This window comes from Thamnophis sirtalis, unplaced genomic scaffold (assembly GCF_051295495.1).
Source record: "Thamnophis sirtalis isolate CommonGarterSnake01/CBP01778 unplaced genomic scaffold, rThaSir2_p1.2 scaffold_10, whole genome shotgun sequence".
NCBI lineage: Eukaryota > Metazoa > Chordata > Lepidosauria > Squamata > Natricidae > Thamnophis > Thamnophis sirtalis.
Genome location: NW_028261390.1, coordinates 24,462,153 through 24,480,128, shown reverse-complemented (window position 1 = coordinate 24,480,128; position 17,976 = coordinate 24,462,153). Strand labels below are relative to the sequence as shown.

At 34.4% G+C, this 17,976-nt stretch overlaps 1 protein-coding gene across 33 annotated transcripts in view; it reads right to left on the bottom strand.

Moving 5' to 3' along the window:
• ANK2 (ankyrin 2) overlaps positions 1 to 17,976 on the bottom strand; it is a 297,111-nt gene that overhangs the window by 64,917 nt on the left and 214,218 nt on the right. For 15 of the 33 annotated variants that reach the window (XM_087724233.1, XM_087724230.1, XM_087724226.1 and 12 more), the window contains exons 12-24: positions 14,211 to 14,309; positions 13,957 to 14,055; positions 12,735 to 12,833; positions 12,294 to 12,491; positions 11,969 to 12,067; positions 10,089 to 10,187; positions 8,913 to 9,110; positions 8,028 to 8,126; positions 7,835 to 7,933; positions 5,030 to 5,128; positions 3,529 to 3,627; positions 1,957 to 2,029; positions 796 to 852 (exon numbers count right to left, since the gene is read on the bottom strand). In XM_087724233.1, coding sequence (XP_087580359.1) covers positions 796 to 852; positions 1,957 to 2,029; positions 3,529 to 3,627; positions 5,030 to 5,128; positions 7,835 to 7,933; positions 8,028 to 8,126; positions 8,913 to 9,110; positions 10,089 to 10,187; positions 11,969 to 12,067; positions 12,294 to 12,491; positions 12,735 to 12,833; positions 13,957 to 14,055; positions 14,211 to 14,309 — 1,417 coding nt within the window. The remainder of the gene's footprint in view (positions 1 to 795; positions 853 to 1,956; positions 2,030 to 3,528; positions 3,628 to 5,029; positions 5,129 to 7,834; positions 7,934 to 8,027; positions 8,127 to 8,912; positions 9,111 to 10,088; positions 10,188 to 11,968; positions 12,068 to 12,293; positions 12,492 to 12,734; positions 12,834 to 13,956; positions 14,056 to 14,210; positions 14,310 to 17,976) is intronic. The other 18 variants (XM_087724241.1, XM_087724244.1, XM_087724255.1 and 15 more) reach the window with 6 other exon arrangements.

Here is a 17,976-nt window from a genome sequence, read left to right as displayed (position 1 = left end):
TAGTAGCTCTGGATTTGGGTATCTACTTTCACTCATTTTATAGTGTTGTTCTTCATATAAATTCTGTATCCATAGTTACCATTCAGCTCAAAGTTTTGAAAAATATTACCCTGCTGCTTTAAAGAGTCATGTTGTCTGGCTAAACTCAAAGAATTAGGAGTTAAGTAATTGCAGATGAACATCATATCTTGTTAGTCACGTATAACTCTTAAAGCACATCAGGAAGCTAGGAAAATAAAAGCACAAACATCTGCTTTTACTTCATGATGAGATGTAAGGCTATGAAAGGCCACAGCCTACAAATGTCCATGTGGATTTTTTGAAAAGCAAAAAATTTAGGAATTGTCTACATTAAATAAATGCATTGCATATTCTAATATTTTGCATATCATAACTCTAGAATTTTTGAACTATTTTTCTGAAAATCTCAATAATGTGAACAGTTTTACCTGCTTTAATACCAAAACTGTTTGGAAAATACTGATATATAAGAAATGTGATGGTGCCTCATTTTGTTTTAAATTAATAACATGAAATTATAGGTTTATTAAAGTTCTAATTAACATTGTAAGATTGGCACATTCTCAAAATGATAACTCAAATTCATATTAGTAATTTTTAAGCTATTTTTCTCCATTTGGAGAATAGAGGGTGGGACAAACCATAAACATGCACAGATGCACAATCAAATTTAATATCTAAGTGTTAGGTTCTCAAATGTATTTTTAAACAAGGAAATCATTTAAGCTAGATTAAAGTATTTTCTTTGTTCTCCAACAGTTGCTTCCACAGTACCTGCATCACTAAAGGCTTCCTCGTCAGTGGAATGGTCATAATCAGAATGTTTTAAAGCTGCATAATACATACATCGATTTTAGGGGAAATTGTTTACAAAGGAATGTATAAGGAACAAAGTTACATTATAGGTAATCCTCGTTTAGTGACCACAATTGCTTCCAGTGACTCAGTCATCACTCAAAGCAATTGTTAAATGAAATTACTTCTCCACACTATACTTATGATTTTATTTCAGCAATCAAAAACCTTCAGTGTGAAACTGTCCAATCTTGTCAGTTTTAGGCAGCAGCTGCAAGCAGAAGTTTCTGGCCAACCAATTAAGGTCACTGAAGTGAGTTTGTTATTTGCAGTTAGCACATTGAGGGATGTGCCACACTTTCACTTTCACTCCTGAGAAAAGCAGCTCAGGAGCAGGATGAGGCAACACACCAGGAACAGGACAAAACTGTGATACAATACTGACTGTAACAGTGAAAACATGACCGAAAAACAGACACTGTGAAAGTCTTCAACCCAGGTATTGTTCACAAAGTTACACTGTCATTACCTTCATAATTTCAAAAAGTCACGTATGAGACAGTTGCTAAATGAGGATGGTCTGCAATATGCTTCATTTGAAAATCATGTTGTACATAGGCTATATGATCCATTTGGAGAACACATTAAGGAACAACGTGTCTATGCTTGCAGGTAGTTTACACTAAGGAAAATGGCATTGGGATAACTGATTTCGCTATAATTGATAACTGTTAGTAATTCTGAATCAGTATTGTCTTCCTTTCCCAATTCTGCATGCCATAGCCCAGGGACATCTGAAACAATAGCAATTGGCTTCAAAATGACAACAAAACCTTTTGTAAATACAGAAACGTGGCAGAGTTATGTTTGCCTACTTGTGCCTATCACTTTAAAGCCAATTATTGTCACTATGGGTGCTGCTACTTTCGCCCAGCCTATTCAAAATGTCACAGATATATTACTTAATCAGAAACATGTCTACAGCTGAAAATATATAGTTTAGTAAGTTTGGTACATTTTTCAATTCATATTTATATTTTCAGTAAGATAGAGGTACTTTAACTTACTACCCATGATGAAAGCAATAAATACATTTTATTAATACATGCATTAACAAACCAATATTCATAAAGAACTCACCTTCCTCATCAGAAACATCCAAAATTTCAGTCATAGTCTCAGGTACGTTGAGCTTGTGCTTTTCGGTGACAGTCTGTAATGAGAAAAAAGAAAAATCATTTGTTTCTCTCTATGTTTGTCTACATCAGTGGTTCTCAACCTATGAATCGGGACCCCTTTGGGGGTCGAACGACCCTTTCACAGGGGTTGCCTAAGACCACCAGAAAATACATATTTTCGATGGTTTTAGGACACCAATTTTATGGTTGGGGGTCACCACAACATGAGGAACTGTATTAAAGGGTCGCGGCATTGGGAAGTTGAGAACCACTGGTCTACATGATTACAGAAAGGAAGACCGTGTTTAAATTTCACTCTTTTTTTTTATAAAAGTATTAATTGATGAGATTCCTGATTTTCAGATACTCATCTGCCTATGCATAAAGCCATGCCATAAAGGTATTCAAGTTGGCAGTAAACTTGTTCAAATATGACATTTTCATGTCAACAGTAAATTCTTTTCCTAAACAGCAACTCTTTGGATTTCATTTTAAGAATTGTTTGCAATTTCTTTTTTTTAAGTTACAGAGCAAGTATATATAAATATAAACATTATAAATATATTTATAAAAATGTTCCTCCATTTAAATACCTAGCCCCTAACATAATTTTAGTCTGTTCTACTTAAAATTGTTCCTCCTTTATATTTTTTTTGCTTCTCTATAAATATCAACAGTCTTGTCACTACCAAGCACATGAATCATGTTTGCATCTACTATTAAAAGGACTAGATTAATTTTGGTAAATTTTTTGCAGTGTGCTCCATTGTATAAGCTTGATGAGTAGAGTACCAAATAATTTCAATATTTTAAAATACTAACAATTATAAGATGAAGAACATTTCTGTTTTTAACCCATCCACTTCTGCCTCAAATTCCTTGTTTGTACCAAAGAGACTATTATTTCTAAGCTTGATATATAATAAATCCAAACTCACTTTCATATTTGATGTAAATGTGAAAATACCCTTACTAACTAGCTACAATAACTAAATGTAATGTGGGAGATAGAATCAAAACTTTAAGGGCAATATAGAATTGCCTCTTCTTAATTAATAAATAAAATATTCAAAGTAAGCAATAAATGAAGCACTTAATACAGTACGATTTAACTGAATCTGTATTACTTTCCTGGTTACAAAACATTTGTTCACTTCTTTACAGCATGAAAATCTTTCTATAATCAGGGATACAGAAAGTACAGGTTCCTATACTGGCTGACCACAGGAACCCTTCCCAATATCAGAAAGAACAGATATTGAAAGACAACCCAAATAAGTAAATATTAAAAGCAATGCACAATTGATATGAAATTTAACTGAAAATGTTTGTAGATCTGTAGAAAAGGCATAAAATTCAAATATCACAGTGAGCTATGTTTTAGTACATTTATGAATATGCTTAACACTTCTCTGTATGGATATGCTGATAAGTACTGAATTACAATGGACATAATTAATTTATCTCTTTTAAAAGATACCTCAAATAAACAAAACCAGAATAAAATAGTTGGAAAAACATCTGCTGTACTCACAGTTGTAGTGGTGATTACTTCCTCTGTTACAACCTTTAATGTATCTACTACTGAGATGTATCCCAGACGCTTAGCAATTGCTAAGGCAGTATTGCCATTCTGGAGGAGGAAAGAAGGAAAAGGAATACTGTGATATAAACCAATGAGGTCACACCCAGAAGTACATGAACCAACATTTCCATCCAAAGTAAGTCATTCACTATGGAAAAACCCTTTGCAACTTTGCTCAAACTATAGCAGCAATTGCCATGGAAACATAAACTCAGAACATCTGTCTGTGATACTGTATTTTTTTAAAGTGCACACTTTTTAATAATTTAACCCAAAGCTTTCTGCACCTCATTAGATATTTTTTATTTGCTACATGTGTTCTTGTATAATTTTGACAATAAGCTTTTAATTGGCAATTATTTTGATAATAGTATTAATAGAACCCAGATATAGCAGGAATTTAAGAGGTTCCAACTCAGAAATATTAGATCAGATATGTACAAGATGCTGCTGATGCACACCCAGCAAAAGAGGGGGAAAATCAGTATATTTTAAACGTGTTTATATACATTCTCTTATTTTAAATAAAAACCAAATACACAATATTCAGACTCTAAAGTGTTTTTTTTAACTTTAGGGGAAAAAAGAACTAACTTTGTTTTAGTTGCCAATATAGTAACTTATTATAGAAGTGATAACTACTGTTTCCTATCTGTATTATTGCTTCAGCATCGTGCCCTGTTTCCTCATTGTTAATTAAGGGAAGAAATAGTAAAAATACTAGTATCACAATATTATCTAACCAATCTGAATTCCTGTAATTAATTATCTATGAATTAAAAATATATTTAATCAATGTTTATAGAATGATCAGGTAAAAGAAACCAATCAAATTTGGCTCTGCTACAGGAGAATGAGTGACAAAAATATGTCTGTAGCAATAACAATAGCACTTAGACTTACATTCTGCTCCATAGAGCTTTACAGCGCTCTCTTAGCAGTTTACAAAGTCAGCATATCATCCCCAACAATTTGGGTCCTCATTTTTAACAACCTTGGAAGGATGGAAGGATGAGTCAACCTTCAGTCAATCAGGATTGAACTCCTGGTTGTGGGCAGAGTCAGCCTGCAGTGCTGTATTCTAACCATTGTGCCACCATGGCTCATGTGATAAAGTTCTTGTTTCACTATTACCATTGCATCATGTTATGTTTTTCAGCAGCTGCATGTTTAATCATAAACTATGATGACATGCATTTATTGTATGTGCAATGATATCCATTCTATAGTTTAAAGACTTCATGCGTACAATACATACCATTTGTCTTATTAAATTAATAATTATAATATATTTTAGTTGACTTGTGTGTCTTGCTATAAGTTCTCCAAGTAGTCACATCCATCCATCGGGTTCTAGCTGACTAATCTAATTTACTTTCTAAGACATGTTGGAGTTCAAAATGTAAAACAAATCATTGCAAGTATATGAGTAAATACTCTAAAATCTTACCGCAGTGATTGCATTTGGCTTGGCCCCATGTTGAAGAAGAACATTGATGATGTGAGTGTGACCTTGCTGAGCAGCTTGGTGCAGAGGAGTGTATCCATTCTGAAATTAGCGGTAGTTATCATGTTTAAGAATATAAAGGGGACAAAAATCTTAAAATACAGTTATTTTAATATTCCCCTGATTTCACAGAAGTATTAATCACAGTGATGCCGGCTGTTTTCATCAGACAACAAACATCAATAACCAATTTTTTCACATATTTAACACCTATCAAATCCCTATTAATTTTTCATAATTAAAGTTTTAAAAAAGCAATCAATGGGTCAAAGAAAATAAAATAAAAAAGACCCTAGGTTACCATGAAATTTGATTGTGTTGGTGTTCTGCAAAATTATAAACAGTATCTCTTTTATTTGGGACTATATAACTGCTGGTGTTTTATTTGGAGTGGGAGAAGAGAGATAGGAAAACTAAAGTAAGCATTTATATGTTTTGCTCCATGTTACACATATTCTGCTTACCTACAACCCTGAAATTTTCACAGCAGTTTAGTCTTAAGCCTTCCAACAATATCCCTGTTAAATTCTCACTATAATAACATCATTGAATTTATTCTAAGTAATATTGAAAAAGATTAAAATGAGCAAATGGGGAAGTGAGCAATGATAATTTGGTGGTCGCACATTCTTTGGAGCAAATTAAACTCAAAAAACCAGTATTTTTAATTCTAATTTTCTTACGCATATAGCCAAGTATTCCCTCCTGGACTGCTTCTGAACTCCAGAAGCAACCAGTTTTACATAATACAGAGGTAGAATAATATTAATCATATATAACAAGAAATTGAAATTTTATGATTCTTGCACATTTAAAATTTAAATTAGTTAAAACTAATTAAATTACTTATATTTATTTATGATACTTTTCTTTTACAGTCATACAGTTGTTTTCCCCATTTTTTATAAATCTTTTCAAGCAGGCTTTTCTTTTAAGGGTTCAGCATATAATACTGGTATGGAAAATTAAGAATTAAACACATATTTCCATAGTAGCAGCTCTACAGTCCAGCATTTTATTTCTCACAATGATAACCCTGAGGTACTTATAAATTCAATATGGAGGCAAACACCTTTTCTATTGTTATTCTCCCTTGAGGTGATATTTGAACGCATGCTATTCCCAACCCAGAAGTAACCCTCAGTTAAGAACAATACTTTTCAAGTATACTATCTCCTTTCAAGCCATCCAGGTCAATGGCCATTACTATACTTTATAGTACAGTACAAATTGCTTATGCACTATGTTAGTGGTCCACAACTCCTGGTCTGGGAACTGGGACTAGTTCGCGGCCCATAAGGAACCGAGCCATACAAGTAGTGGGCAAGCATGCGAAGCTCCATTCGTGTATGTAGTGAGCCCATGTACAAAACCATCTCCTTCCTCCTGCCACCACTACCACTGCTGGTGTGCTAAGCTGGAAAGGTTGGGGATTGCTAGTACTATGTGAAAAGGCCTTTTTTTGTCCATTTCAAATCACCTTCAAATCAGGTTTTTAGATGGTCCTGATTTTTAGAGAAGAAGCAAATATTTTCTGTGGTGACTTTCTCTATACATTCAGAATTCCATACACCACAGTCACTCTCCCCCCTACTTCCCCCCCCCCCAACTCAAACATTCTAATCCTTTTTTTCATACAGAAAATGTTCAAGGGCTCTGATCATTTTGGCTGGTCCTTTCGGCACTTTCCCCAGTTATGTTATAATTTTTTTCAAAGTGTAGCAGCCAGATCTGTACCTAGTACTTTACAGCCAGATTGTTGTAGATTTGTATAATGGCATTATATTTGGATTTTTATGATTCGTTCTTTTCCTAGGGATCATACATAACATATGCCTTTTTCACAGTGCTGTTTACTTCCTTCTGCACTATGATGCCTAGATCTTTTTCTGTCATTAATATGTATTATCTGAGGAACTATCTCACCCATGTTGTCCCACCCACAGAAGAGGCATTCTGTGGACCCCATCAGTCAAGGAATTTCAACTGGCAGGGTGCAGGATAAAAGCCTTTTCTGCCATGGATCCTGCCCTCTGGAACATTATGCCCCCATGATGAGATCTGCACTCTTCTTTCTGGTCTTCTGAAAGAGCTGAAGACCTCCCTTGGACAATTGGCCTGAAGCCCTAATTGGCCTGGGACCCTGGTCCATACTTCAGGTGGTTAGTGGACTGAAATAAGACTTTGCCTTCTCCTCTATGCACCTTGCCGTATTTTTAATTCAATTTAAGTATTAGTATTTATTACTTTAATGCTTTATCTTGTTGTTTGTATGGGTTGTAAGCTACCTAGAATCACCCCAAGGTGAGATCGGCATCATATAATCTTAATTAATAAATAAATATGAAAGTAGACGTTACAGGATGCACTACCCCTTTACACTTATTAATTTAAAATAAGTATAACACTGTGCCATTTGGATTATCATTCATAACTTTTATTTTTAATTGAATATTTTTAGAATAGCTTTCCTCAGACTGATGCTAATGAAATTCATTAGCACTGTCATTTAGAGAAGTCCAAAGTTACAGAATTCCATGGCCACAATGCTAATGATTGGCTATGCATTATTATCGGTACATAGTCAAATACATTATTAATGTTGCATTATTCATAGAACACTGTACTGAAACATTGACTTCTTCTTTCATATATTGCAAATTTCTTGCAAATATATAAATTTCTTAAATATAAATTAATATTGTGGTTGTTTGTAAATGAGAATGGAAGGAAACAATATACATTTACCTTTGTCTTAGCATTGACATTAGCTCCTTGCTTCAGAAGGAAGTTCACCATCTTGATGTTTCCATAGTGACAAGCCACAATTAGTGGAGTGTAACCCAGCTAAATGAAAAGGACCCCCCAAAAGCGTAAGTAGAGAATGTGACAAGGCATTGGAAAGTTATTTTATTGTCTTGGAAGTTACTATTTGTTATACCTTAGTCTGAGCATCTTTGTTTGCTCCATGCTTTATCAGCATATCAGCTACATTTACTTTATCTTCTTGAGCTGCTAAATGTAAAGATGTCAGTCCGCTCTGAAAATTAACAACATAAGTATTTTAGTAATACAAATGAATATAAAGAATTTTTTACACTGTAATAATTAAAGATATCCCCCTGAATATCACAAACTGGGACCACATTGCCTCATGGAACTCACACCTAGCAAAGACTGTAATGTAGGATGATATTCCTAAATATGTCATCTCAGAGTTAGCCTAATGAAATTCAATATTCAAATAATTTCTTTCTAACAACTATCATGAAATATTCAGACTGTCAACTCATTCATAGTGTCTTTCAATTCTTGTTATATATTGGAGAATACAAAGGTTATAGCTATGAACAAGACAAGAGAGGGAGGGAGGAAATAAAACGGTATTATAAAAGAATTGAATACCAGGGATAGTGGCCTCATACATATGCTAGAGAAGAAAGGCAGAAAAAAATGAAATACTCTACAAGTGAATAAAATTGGGGTAAAATTTTGTGCTCTCTCTACTTCAGCATGGAAACTGCAAAATGATCTAAAAGATTTAACTGCAATTTCCAATTAACACTTAAGCAGACCCACAGAAACCTCTATGAATATATTATCTACTATTGATATTATCTCCTATTTAAATAGATTTAAAAAAATCAAATCCCACTAATATGGATTTTGTGATTTTAGATAAGATATTAGCCAAATATATTTTTACACATTTTCCTGTTTTTAATTCTCTAATATTACTTAATATTTTGTACTGATTTGTTGAACATTTACATCATTTTCAAAATCCCAGTTCAAAAATTCATTCTTAATAGAAGGAGGGCATTACCTTTGTGGCCACATGAATATTGGCTCCCTTCTCCAGAAGTAAATTCACCATGTCAGAATGACCTTCTTGAGAGGCCAAGTGAAGTGGAGTCACTCCTTGTTTGGTCAAAATGTTGGTCTCTGCTCCATAATTTAGCAGGGTTGTGGCTATCTGCATCTGATTCTTCTTAGCAGCAATGTGTAGAGGAGTATACCCATTCTAAAACCAATTGCCTTATATTAATATAGCTTTTAATTTCCTTTTCTTTCATAATAGCACTTAGACTTATATATCACTTCACAGTGCTTTACAGCCCTCTCTAAGCGCTTTACAGTGTCAGCATATTTGCCCTCAACAATCTGTGTCCTCATTTTACTAACCTCGGAAGGATGGAAGGCTGAGTCAACCTTGAGCCGGTCAGGATTGAACTCCTGGAGTGAGCAGTGAGTTAGCCCTGCAGTACTGCATTCTAACCACTGCGCCACAGAGAATAGCCATTATTTTCTGTAGCTTTCACATAAATAATAATATTAGCCATAGTTTCTTGCATGAAATCGCAGTTGCAATCCAGGTAAGGCGTATGTTGACACTGATCTTTCAAATGTCCAATTTTAATTATAGAACACATAATCTTTATTGAGGATAGTTAAATGCTTTCCCTTAAACGTATTATTCTTGATTAGAATTCATATAACTTGTATAGAACTAAAGGTGAACATAAAGTCTTCTTTAAGAATAATTTGACATGTTGGACATATCCAGACATTTTCTAGAAATAATATGGAGTGGCTTACTATTGCATTTTTTCCAGAAAGATTTTTTACTTCTCCAGCTAGCCTACCGTACTAGTATTTCTTCGTATTCTTCTGTGCTGGTATTGACCAAGCCTTCCATGATCAGACAAGGTCAACTTAGTGGAAACAATACTCTATAGTCTATACTCAATACTCTAACATCATTCATAGTTGCCTTCCTTAAATAGATTCCTTCCAGACATATTGGATATGCGGCAATTAAGATGGAAGATAGTTATGATTCTACTAGTCTGCAAGGTTCTAGTTTGTTGATTTTAGAAGTATTTTTGAAACTTCCCCAACATACAAACTTCTGCAGACCACACATCTTAAAGTTGCCAAGTTTGAAAAACACTGTTTTAGAACAACCAGAACAAATTTACAATAAAATGGTAAATCTCACCTTGGCAGTAGCATGAGGAGAAGACCCTTTCTCTAATAATAGTAGTGCCACTTTCTGATTGTCATAGTGAGCAGCAACATGGAGGGGAGTGAGACCATTCTGGAAAGGGTGGTTTATGTTAAGGCATTAAGTGGTGGTTAGCTTTGTTTATACTAACATTAATTAGAAAACAACAGTATAAATTAAATAAGCAATTGATCAGAAAAAAACCCCACAGCATGTTTAATTCAAAGTGAATTATTTCGTATTAGACATGTTATTTAAATCAATAACAAAAATAATTTAAAAAATAGTATTACATCAATATTAGATAAAATAATACTGCTTTAAAAAAAATAAGCCATTTCAAATTCATTAAATTTTCTGCAATAATATAATGTGTAGCAGAGCACAAAATAGTTTGGATTTAAAATGTTTCAAGCTTGAAATACCCTATTTTGATTCATACCAGATGTTTTGTCCTTATTGAAAGCTTTCTGACACTTTCCCAACTACCATAAAAGTATCCTCTGCTTAAATCAGACCTGTTTTGAGCTCAGAGCACTTAGTGTGGGACACTTAGCAAAAAAGACTTTTCCAGAGAGGTCAGAATATTATCAAAAGATGTCCTTCACTATGATTAGGACAGCAGTTTCCAACTCAAAGTATTTTATACAGCCCTGATGTACTGCAATCCTAACCATATACTTTTATTAACAAATTGCAATCTTCAAATACTTCATAGCAAAAAGTAAAATAAAACACTTTCATTTTACCTATGGGTTTCTGGTCATCATTGAAATGTTTTATTATTATTACTAACAAATATACTCATGGTACAATTACATGCAAGCGTATTTATAGAAAATAAAGAATTGTGGGATCCCCTAATCCCACTCGCTGTACAATAACGGCAAAAGCTAATCATTTGTCAGGGAAATGTTTCATTTCCAAGCAGTTGCATTGTGGCTGAAAGAATTACCAAGAAGTTGCAGGTGAGGTCAAACTGGGAAGCAGAAAGAATGTGAGGGGGGGAATTGCTGCAAGGTTATTTAAATCTCTGCCAAATAAGTCCCCAAAGTGTTTATAGAGAAGAAGGTAGCCAAACTGGGAGGCTCAGAATGCTATATTGGGCAGGAAAGCAAGCTCATGTTGAAGCATCAAGTGCCTTTTCTCGCCTATCTGAGCACGATAACCAACACGGAATGATTGTTTATGGAATTCCATGTTAATCTGAAGAAAGCACATTTCTCCTCCCTTTTCAACTGAGTTAGAAAATTAAATGTGTATTATCTAATGAGGTAACAGAATACTGACATTGAGAATGGCACTAAGTGACACATTGCAAAGAACAGTCTATTGCTAAATGTATCGATTGTTCCATCTTTCCCTTTATAATACCTCTTTTTGTTCTACCTTTTCTTGTCCCACTGCATGTCATTAAAAATAATTGGCATGAACATGTAAGACTACACCATACTAGATCTAGTTGATCTTATGAAGTATGTGTAGAAACATTGATATGTACTAATTATAATGTTCTGGCCTTTTTATGACATGCAAACAACCTAAACAATCTAAAAAGGAAGCCTTCATGTGATAATCCTATAAAAAAGTCAGTCATTGAGATCCATTGAAATTTGCCCTTTACAATAGGATATAAGCAGTATCTGTAGCAAATAATAGTGGGAAAGCTTCTGCAAAAATAGAATAGGCATAGTATTTGTGTAGCAATATAAATGATATTTTTATTTCAATATCAACTTTTGTCGGGGTTGTTACTTGGAACCCTGACATACTTGCTATATAATATTGAATGCAACATCAAAATTAGGATAATTAACACTTAGAACAAAAATGTCTTGGTTATTTGTAATTTAAACTGGAATGCTAATTCTTACCTTCCCAGCTGAATCAGCAGATGCACGACGCTGCAAAAGGAGCTTTGCCACATCAAGGCTTCCATACTTTGCTGCCACATGTAGTGGTGTGAATCCCTTCTGCAAAACATAGAAGTAGAAAATCAGTGTGTGTGTGTGTGTGTGTGTGTGTGTGTGTGTGTGTGTGTGTGTGTGTGTGTACATTGTTACTACAATGGAGCAATATAATTTCAATATCGTTGCTTCTAGTTACTCAAGCTAGCCACAACAATCTATTGATAAAATTCTAATGTTGGTGCTACTTTGCTAATATTGGAACATTAGCAACCAAAACTTGAGAATTTACCTTGGTAGCCAAAGAATGTGCTGCACCTGCCTCCAGTAGAACTGATGCTACATCAACTTGGCCTTCTCGGGCAGAAATGTGTAGTGGTGTATACCCATTGGTTGTTGCAGCATCTGGATGTGCCATGTGTTGCAGAAGTAGCTGCACAATTTCTGTTTTGCCCAAGCGAGAAGCAATATGCAATGGTGTCTGTTCCTCCTACAACTCAAAACAGGAAAGGAGTTATCTATCTATCCATCCATCCATTCATCTTATCTAATCTTATCCATCCATCCATTCATCCATATATACATACATACATACATCTATCCATGTATCTTTGAGTTCTTCACACTATAGAAGATTGCTAGAAAAAAAATAAAACCTGTTCATCATAGTACACTAGATTACTAGAATTATTCTAATTTTTTAAAAATGTGCATGACATACATAAATACATACCCTGGCTCGTGCATCAACCAAAGCACCATTCCTCAAGAGACAGCGCACCACTTCTACTTGTCCTGCACGAGCCGCCATGTGTAAAGCAGTTTCCCCACGCTGAAGAAGAATGAATGGGACAAATTTGCTAGCCATCTGAATAAAACCTTTAAATTCATTTCATGTGAGTTAGTCTTGTGTATCACAAGTATCTATTTTCCACATAGTGTGAGTTAAAACTATTATTCTAATGACAGCATATAAAAATCCCAAGAGAGAAATCTAATGTCAATTTTCCTCTGACAGAACTTTTTCCTATATGCTGCCAGACCTAATTTGGAAGGAAAATGTGAGGAGCCATAGCAACAAGAATTACCCCTTCTGTTTCTGCTATTCCTAGGTAGCAGAAAATTGCTAGAAAATTAAGAGTTTTCTAAACAGAAAAGAAGTAGTTGGACTCAATCCTTGGGTTATAAAATCAAACATAGTTTATCTACGTATGCCACATACTGACATCAATCTGACAAATATATTTAAAAGTGAAAAAATAGTAAATAATATAGATTGGAATTGGAATTGGAATTTATTGCACTTATATGCCGCCCTTTTCCCCCGAGGGGACTCAGGGCGGCTCACAATCCAAGTCAGGGAAGGGGATACAGATAAGGGATAAAAAGACAAACAAAACAATACACAATACGCAATTTAAAAGATGTCATTGTTAATGTTTATGCTTGAATATAATGGCTGGGAAATTTTATTTATATTTATTTACTGAACATAAATCTATTTTGTAAGTATTGTGCAAGATTTAGATTTTAGTCTATACTCAATCTCAGATAGCTTGGGATACTTTTTATCATTGGAAATTTACTAGCTTTTGGAAACTTTTGAGCATGCTCTATCATATACAGGCACCCCTGGCATAACTCTGCTATTATAGCAGTCAGACATAGGACTGAAGACATAGGAAGATTGAGGAGTAGATAGAACGAAAAGATCCTGAAATTATTTATTGCTTAGACATTGCTTTGAGATTTCGGAAATAAAAGTGTGTTTTAAAAGTATTTACAAGACAAGCAGATGACTGAAAAAAGGACCATATTCCATTTTCATTGTATCCCAGAAAGAAGGCTAGTTAGAAAAAGTTTACAAAATACTAATATCTAGCATAGCTTCTGGTTAAGGCACATCACACTCAGCTATTCTATTCTAGGATTATTAAAATCCAAGCCATACTCACAATGTTAGTGACATCTGGAGAAGCCGCATTTTGCAGTAGAAGGAGAACTATGTTCAAATGCCCCATAAATGCAGCCACATGAATTGGAGTCAGGCCCGACTGTGAAATAAAGCAATAGCAATTTTACTCCTCTGCAAAATGCCTTTAAATTCTTCCGGATTTATATATATATACAGTATATATGTATAAATAGGAGAGTGTGAAGAGAAAGAAGAGATGGCCATAAGAGATGGCTCTTTGTGAAATTTCTCTACCTCTGTTATAGCTTGGATTGAAGCCCCATATTTCACCAGCAGTTCCATTACTTTAATGCGATTTTTCTTGCAAGCAATGTGCAGTGGAGTAAAACCATTCTGTGCAAAAAACAGTCATGTTAGTTAAAGCATGCACCTTTCATTGTCAAATAGATAGGCTATCCCCTTTTTTTAAAAAAGTCAGATTCTGGCATACTAAGAAAACAGGAATTCCAGAACTACTGGAACAGCTGCAGCAATGACTCCAAAAGAGAATTTGTGAATGGACATTTTAAGCAGACAAAATGTCTGATTGGCAGTTTAACGTGTGTGATATTCTTCACTCTTTCTGCTATAATAGTAGCGACAGAGACCACAGTAGTGTAGCATTACCCACCATGTGTAAATAATATAAACTCTTAATCACTGACATCAATATAGGTCTGCACTGCACTAAAGTAGCTTCCAGGCTGCTTAGAGTATGGAGGAAGGACATCATTTTCTATGGCTCAACATAAGACGGCTGTCAATTAATAATGTTAACTGTAATGGAATGATTACGTCAGTAGTTAATTTGACCTTATCTTGTATAAAAGTCTTTTTGTAAATCTATGCATTTTGAACCATTGTGGGACAATGTTGAAATGTTATCTTTTTTTTGCAAAGAAATAGAATATAGCAAGAGATCTCTAATTATTGAAAGATCGTATGAGACTTGAATAATGGCATTTATGACAACCATAGGAAGTATCAGTCAATTTGTAATTTATTGGTTTTAACAAGAAACCAAAATAAGTATGATCTACTCTTACAGCCTCTCTACTCCCAGGAAGCTTTCTAAAGGTTCAGAATTGCTCTTGAACATTCTGAGTGGGATAGGAGGAAGCTCAACTGAGGGGCAGCATTTGTTCCAAATTGGACAGAACTCTAGCCTACCAACACCCTTTTCTGTAGAAAGCCAGGGCTGACCATATGACCATATTCCATAAGAATCATGTGTCACAGAAAAGCCTCTTCAAAACTCAAAAGGATAAGGCAAGTAGAAAACTCAACATCCATAAACTTCTCTGCCAGCCTATATTTTAAAAAACAGACCACTTTAATCAACACTATGTACAGGAAATACAAGTTTTGTGATGGGGTTTGAATTTACTATTATTGACACAACATCCTTTTTTGGTATTTTAATGGTCCTTTTGCAGAGTGATATGCTGGGATAGAAAATCATGTGAAATTAAGTTAATCCCTATGATATTTGTAGTTTTTATTATCAAGTGGAAAATCGTGGATTCTCTCCTAACTTGGAGGATGCACACTAGAGTGAAAGCAATAAATCCCCTTTCTTCAATTTTTAAAAATGCTATTTGTTTCAGTATTGCCAATTACTTATTGCCTGAATTTTTTAATACTTTTTAATAATGTAGGTGTTTCTAATTCTAGTTAGAACAAAGCACCAATGCCCATCTTTCCCACTCCCAAGATGCTCCTGAAATGACATTGTTTACAATTTAGAGCCATTTGGGAGTAAGAAAAAATAGTCACAGATAGATTTCTTTTAGCTCACATACTTGGCATATGGGCTGGCACAAATTAAATCTTAAGTCTTTTTTTAACTTGTTGGAATGCTTGGCAATCTCTAAGCTATAAGAATAAATGGAAAAGAAAGGAAATGTTCACTTTCTTGTCTCAGTTCTAATACAGTCCATTTCAGGTCATTCCTAAATTGTATCCATGATACCCAAAAGCACATTCTATAGAACACAATCACAATATATTACATTCCAGAACTGCATCGACTAAGCTAAAAAACAGTGTGATTTGTGTCCTACAAAAAATGCACTATTTCAATAACACAGGCAAGTCATGGAAAAACAAATACACTGTATCTGAATTCATGGGGAGACTTATACAATGTCCAAAATAGAAATATATAGAAGTATGGGCATTCATAGGAAAGGATGGGTGTGTTTTGACATTACAACACAAACTCTATTCCTTATACTTCTATGTGATACTGTATTGATAATATGAAGAGGCAAAACATACATATGTCATATGCATGTTATACTGCACATTTCATGATTAGGTCATTATCATGGTTAAGTAAGGGCACTTATGCACAGAAGGCAGGAATACATTATTTCTTTTATCAAGAACAAAAAACAGACTTGGGCAGCTTAAAAGTTAACAAATGTACTATGTTAATAGCTTTCATGGACTGTAGTTCATTTCAGCTATCGATGCTCTTATTCTAAAAGAAAATACTATTTAAGGAGCTTAAAAACAGTAAAAAAAATCTTGTTTTCTCAAGTTTCCATTTTCTTTTTGGTTCAGTGGCTGAAAGGCAATCTCATCCTTTACTCCTATCCACTGACACTTAAGCCACTTATGTTTGACGTTAAGCTCTGGTCTATTGTATGGTATCTTGTTTAATCCCTAATAATTTGAAATGTTAATTCTGCCTAAAAGTATTACACAGTGTATTTCCAATCAAGAAGTGTTTAAGGTTAAAAAATGAATCATACATTGTGTATGAATGAATCCATATGTCATAAAAAGTAAAAGTTTCCTTTAGGTGGAAGTAGATTTTTGGTTACTTGGTTATTACATGGATATATCCATGTGTTTTCCTTAGCAACAGTTTAGCTGGATATTTCCTTGCCTTCCCATCTGATCTACAGTTTTCCATCAAAGATTTAACAAAGTTTAAGCACATCTAAAGATTCATGGAAGACTTTATACATTATACATTTCACGATGCTGTGAAATCAGTAGACATGTACAACCAATTACATAGAGGCATATTAGTTAAGAAGGTCAAGTTTCCCGGATATATCAAGATAAACTACATATTCTTCATAATTGGTGGGTGTGGGCAATACTACACTGACTTGCAGGGCAATCTCTAGAAGAGGGGTGTCAAACTCACAGCAGCATCACATGACATATCGGGACTTTTCTCCCCTTCGCTAAACCAGGCATGGGCATGGCCAGCATGTCACACATCCAGCCCATGGGCCAGGAGCTTAACAGCCCTGCTCTAGAAGTGAATTTCCATAGCACTGCATGAATAGCCTTGGAGTAAAACGTGTTTTGGTTATCTTGTGGGATATTGGCCAAAATCTTCTTAATCAGGAATATCTTTATCATTAGGTAGGAATGATGCAGGTAACACTGATATAACTTAAAGTGGTGATCTGGTCAATATCTCCTTCCTTTTGCTAAAAAAAAATCTTGATACATTACTGAATAAACTATATATATATATATATATATATATATATATATATATATATATATATATATATATATATGTGTGTGTGTGTGTGTGTGTGTGTGTGTGTGTGTGTGTGTGTGTGTGTGTGTGTGTGCGCGCGCACATACATACATACATACATACATACATACATACATACATACACTGTGTATACTGTGAAATTACAAGAAGGGGAAAGGTATGGCACCCATCCTCTGGAATATTATTCCCCGATATGACACTTGCCTTAACCCTACTAGCACTTTGCAACATATTAAAAACTTGGCTCTGCCATCTAGGCTGCAACCATGACAGTATGGTTCATCGCTGATTTAAACATTGGCTATTATTGATGTTCTAAGTGGCTATTTTTATACTACTGATTCATTTTTACATTTTGTCTCTTTTTAGTTTGTTTTAATTGTTCCATATATATGAGACGGGTGGCCATGTAAGATGATAGATCTAAATGAATGAATGTGGTCCAATTTTGTAAAGTTGATAGATGAATGCACACAAGAAAAGGAGAGG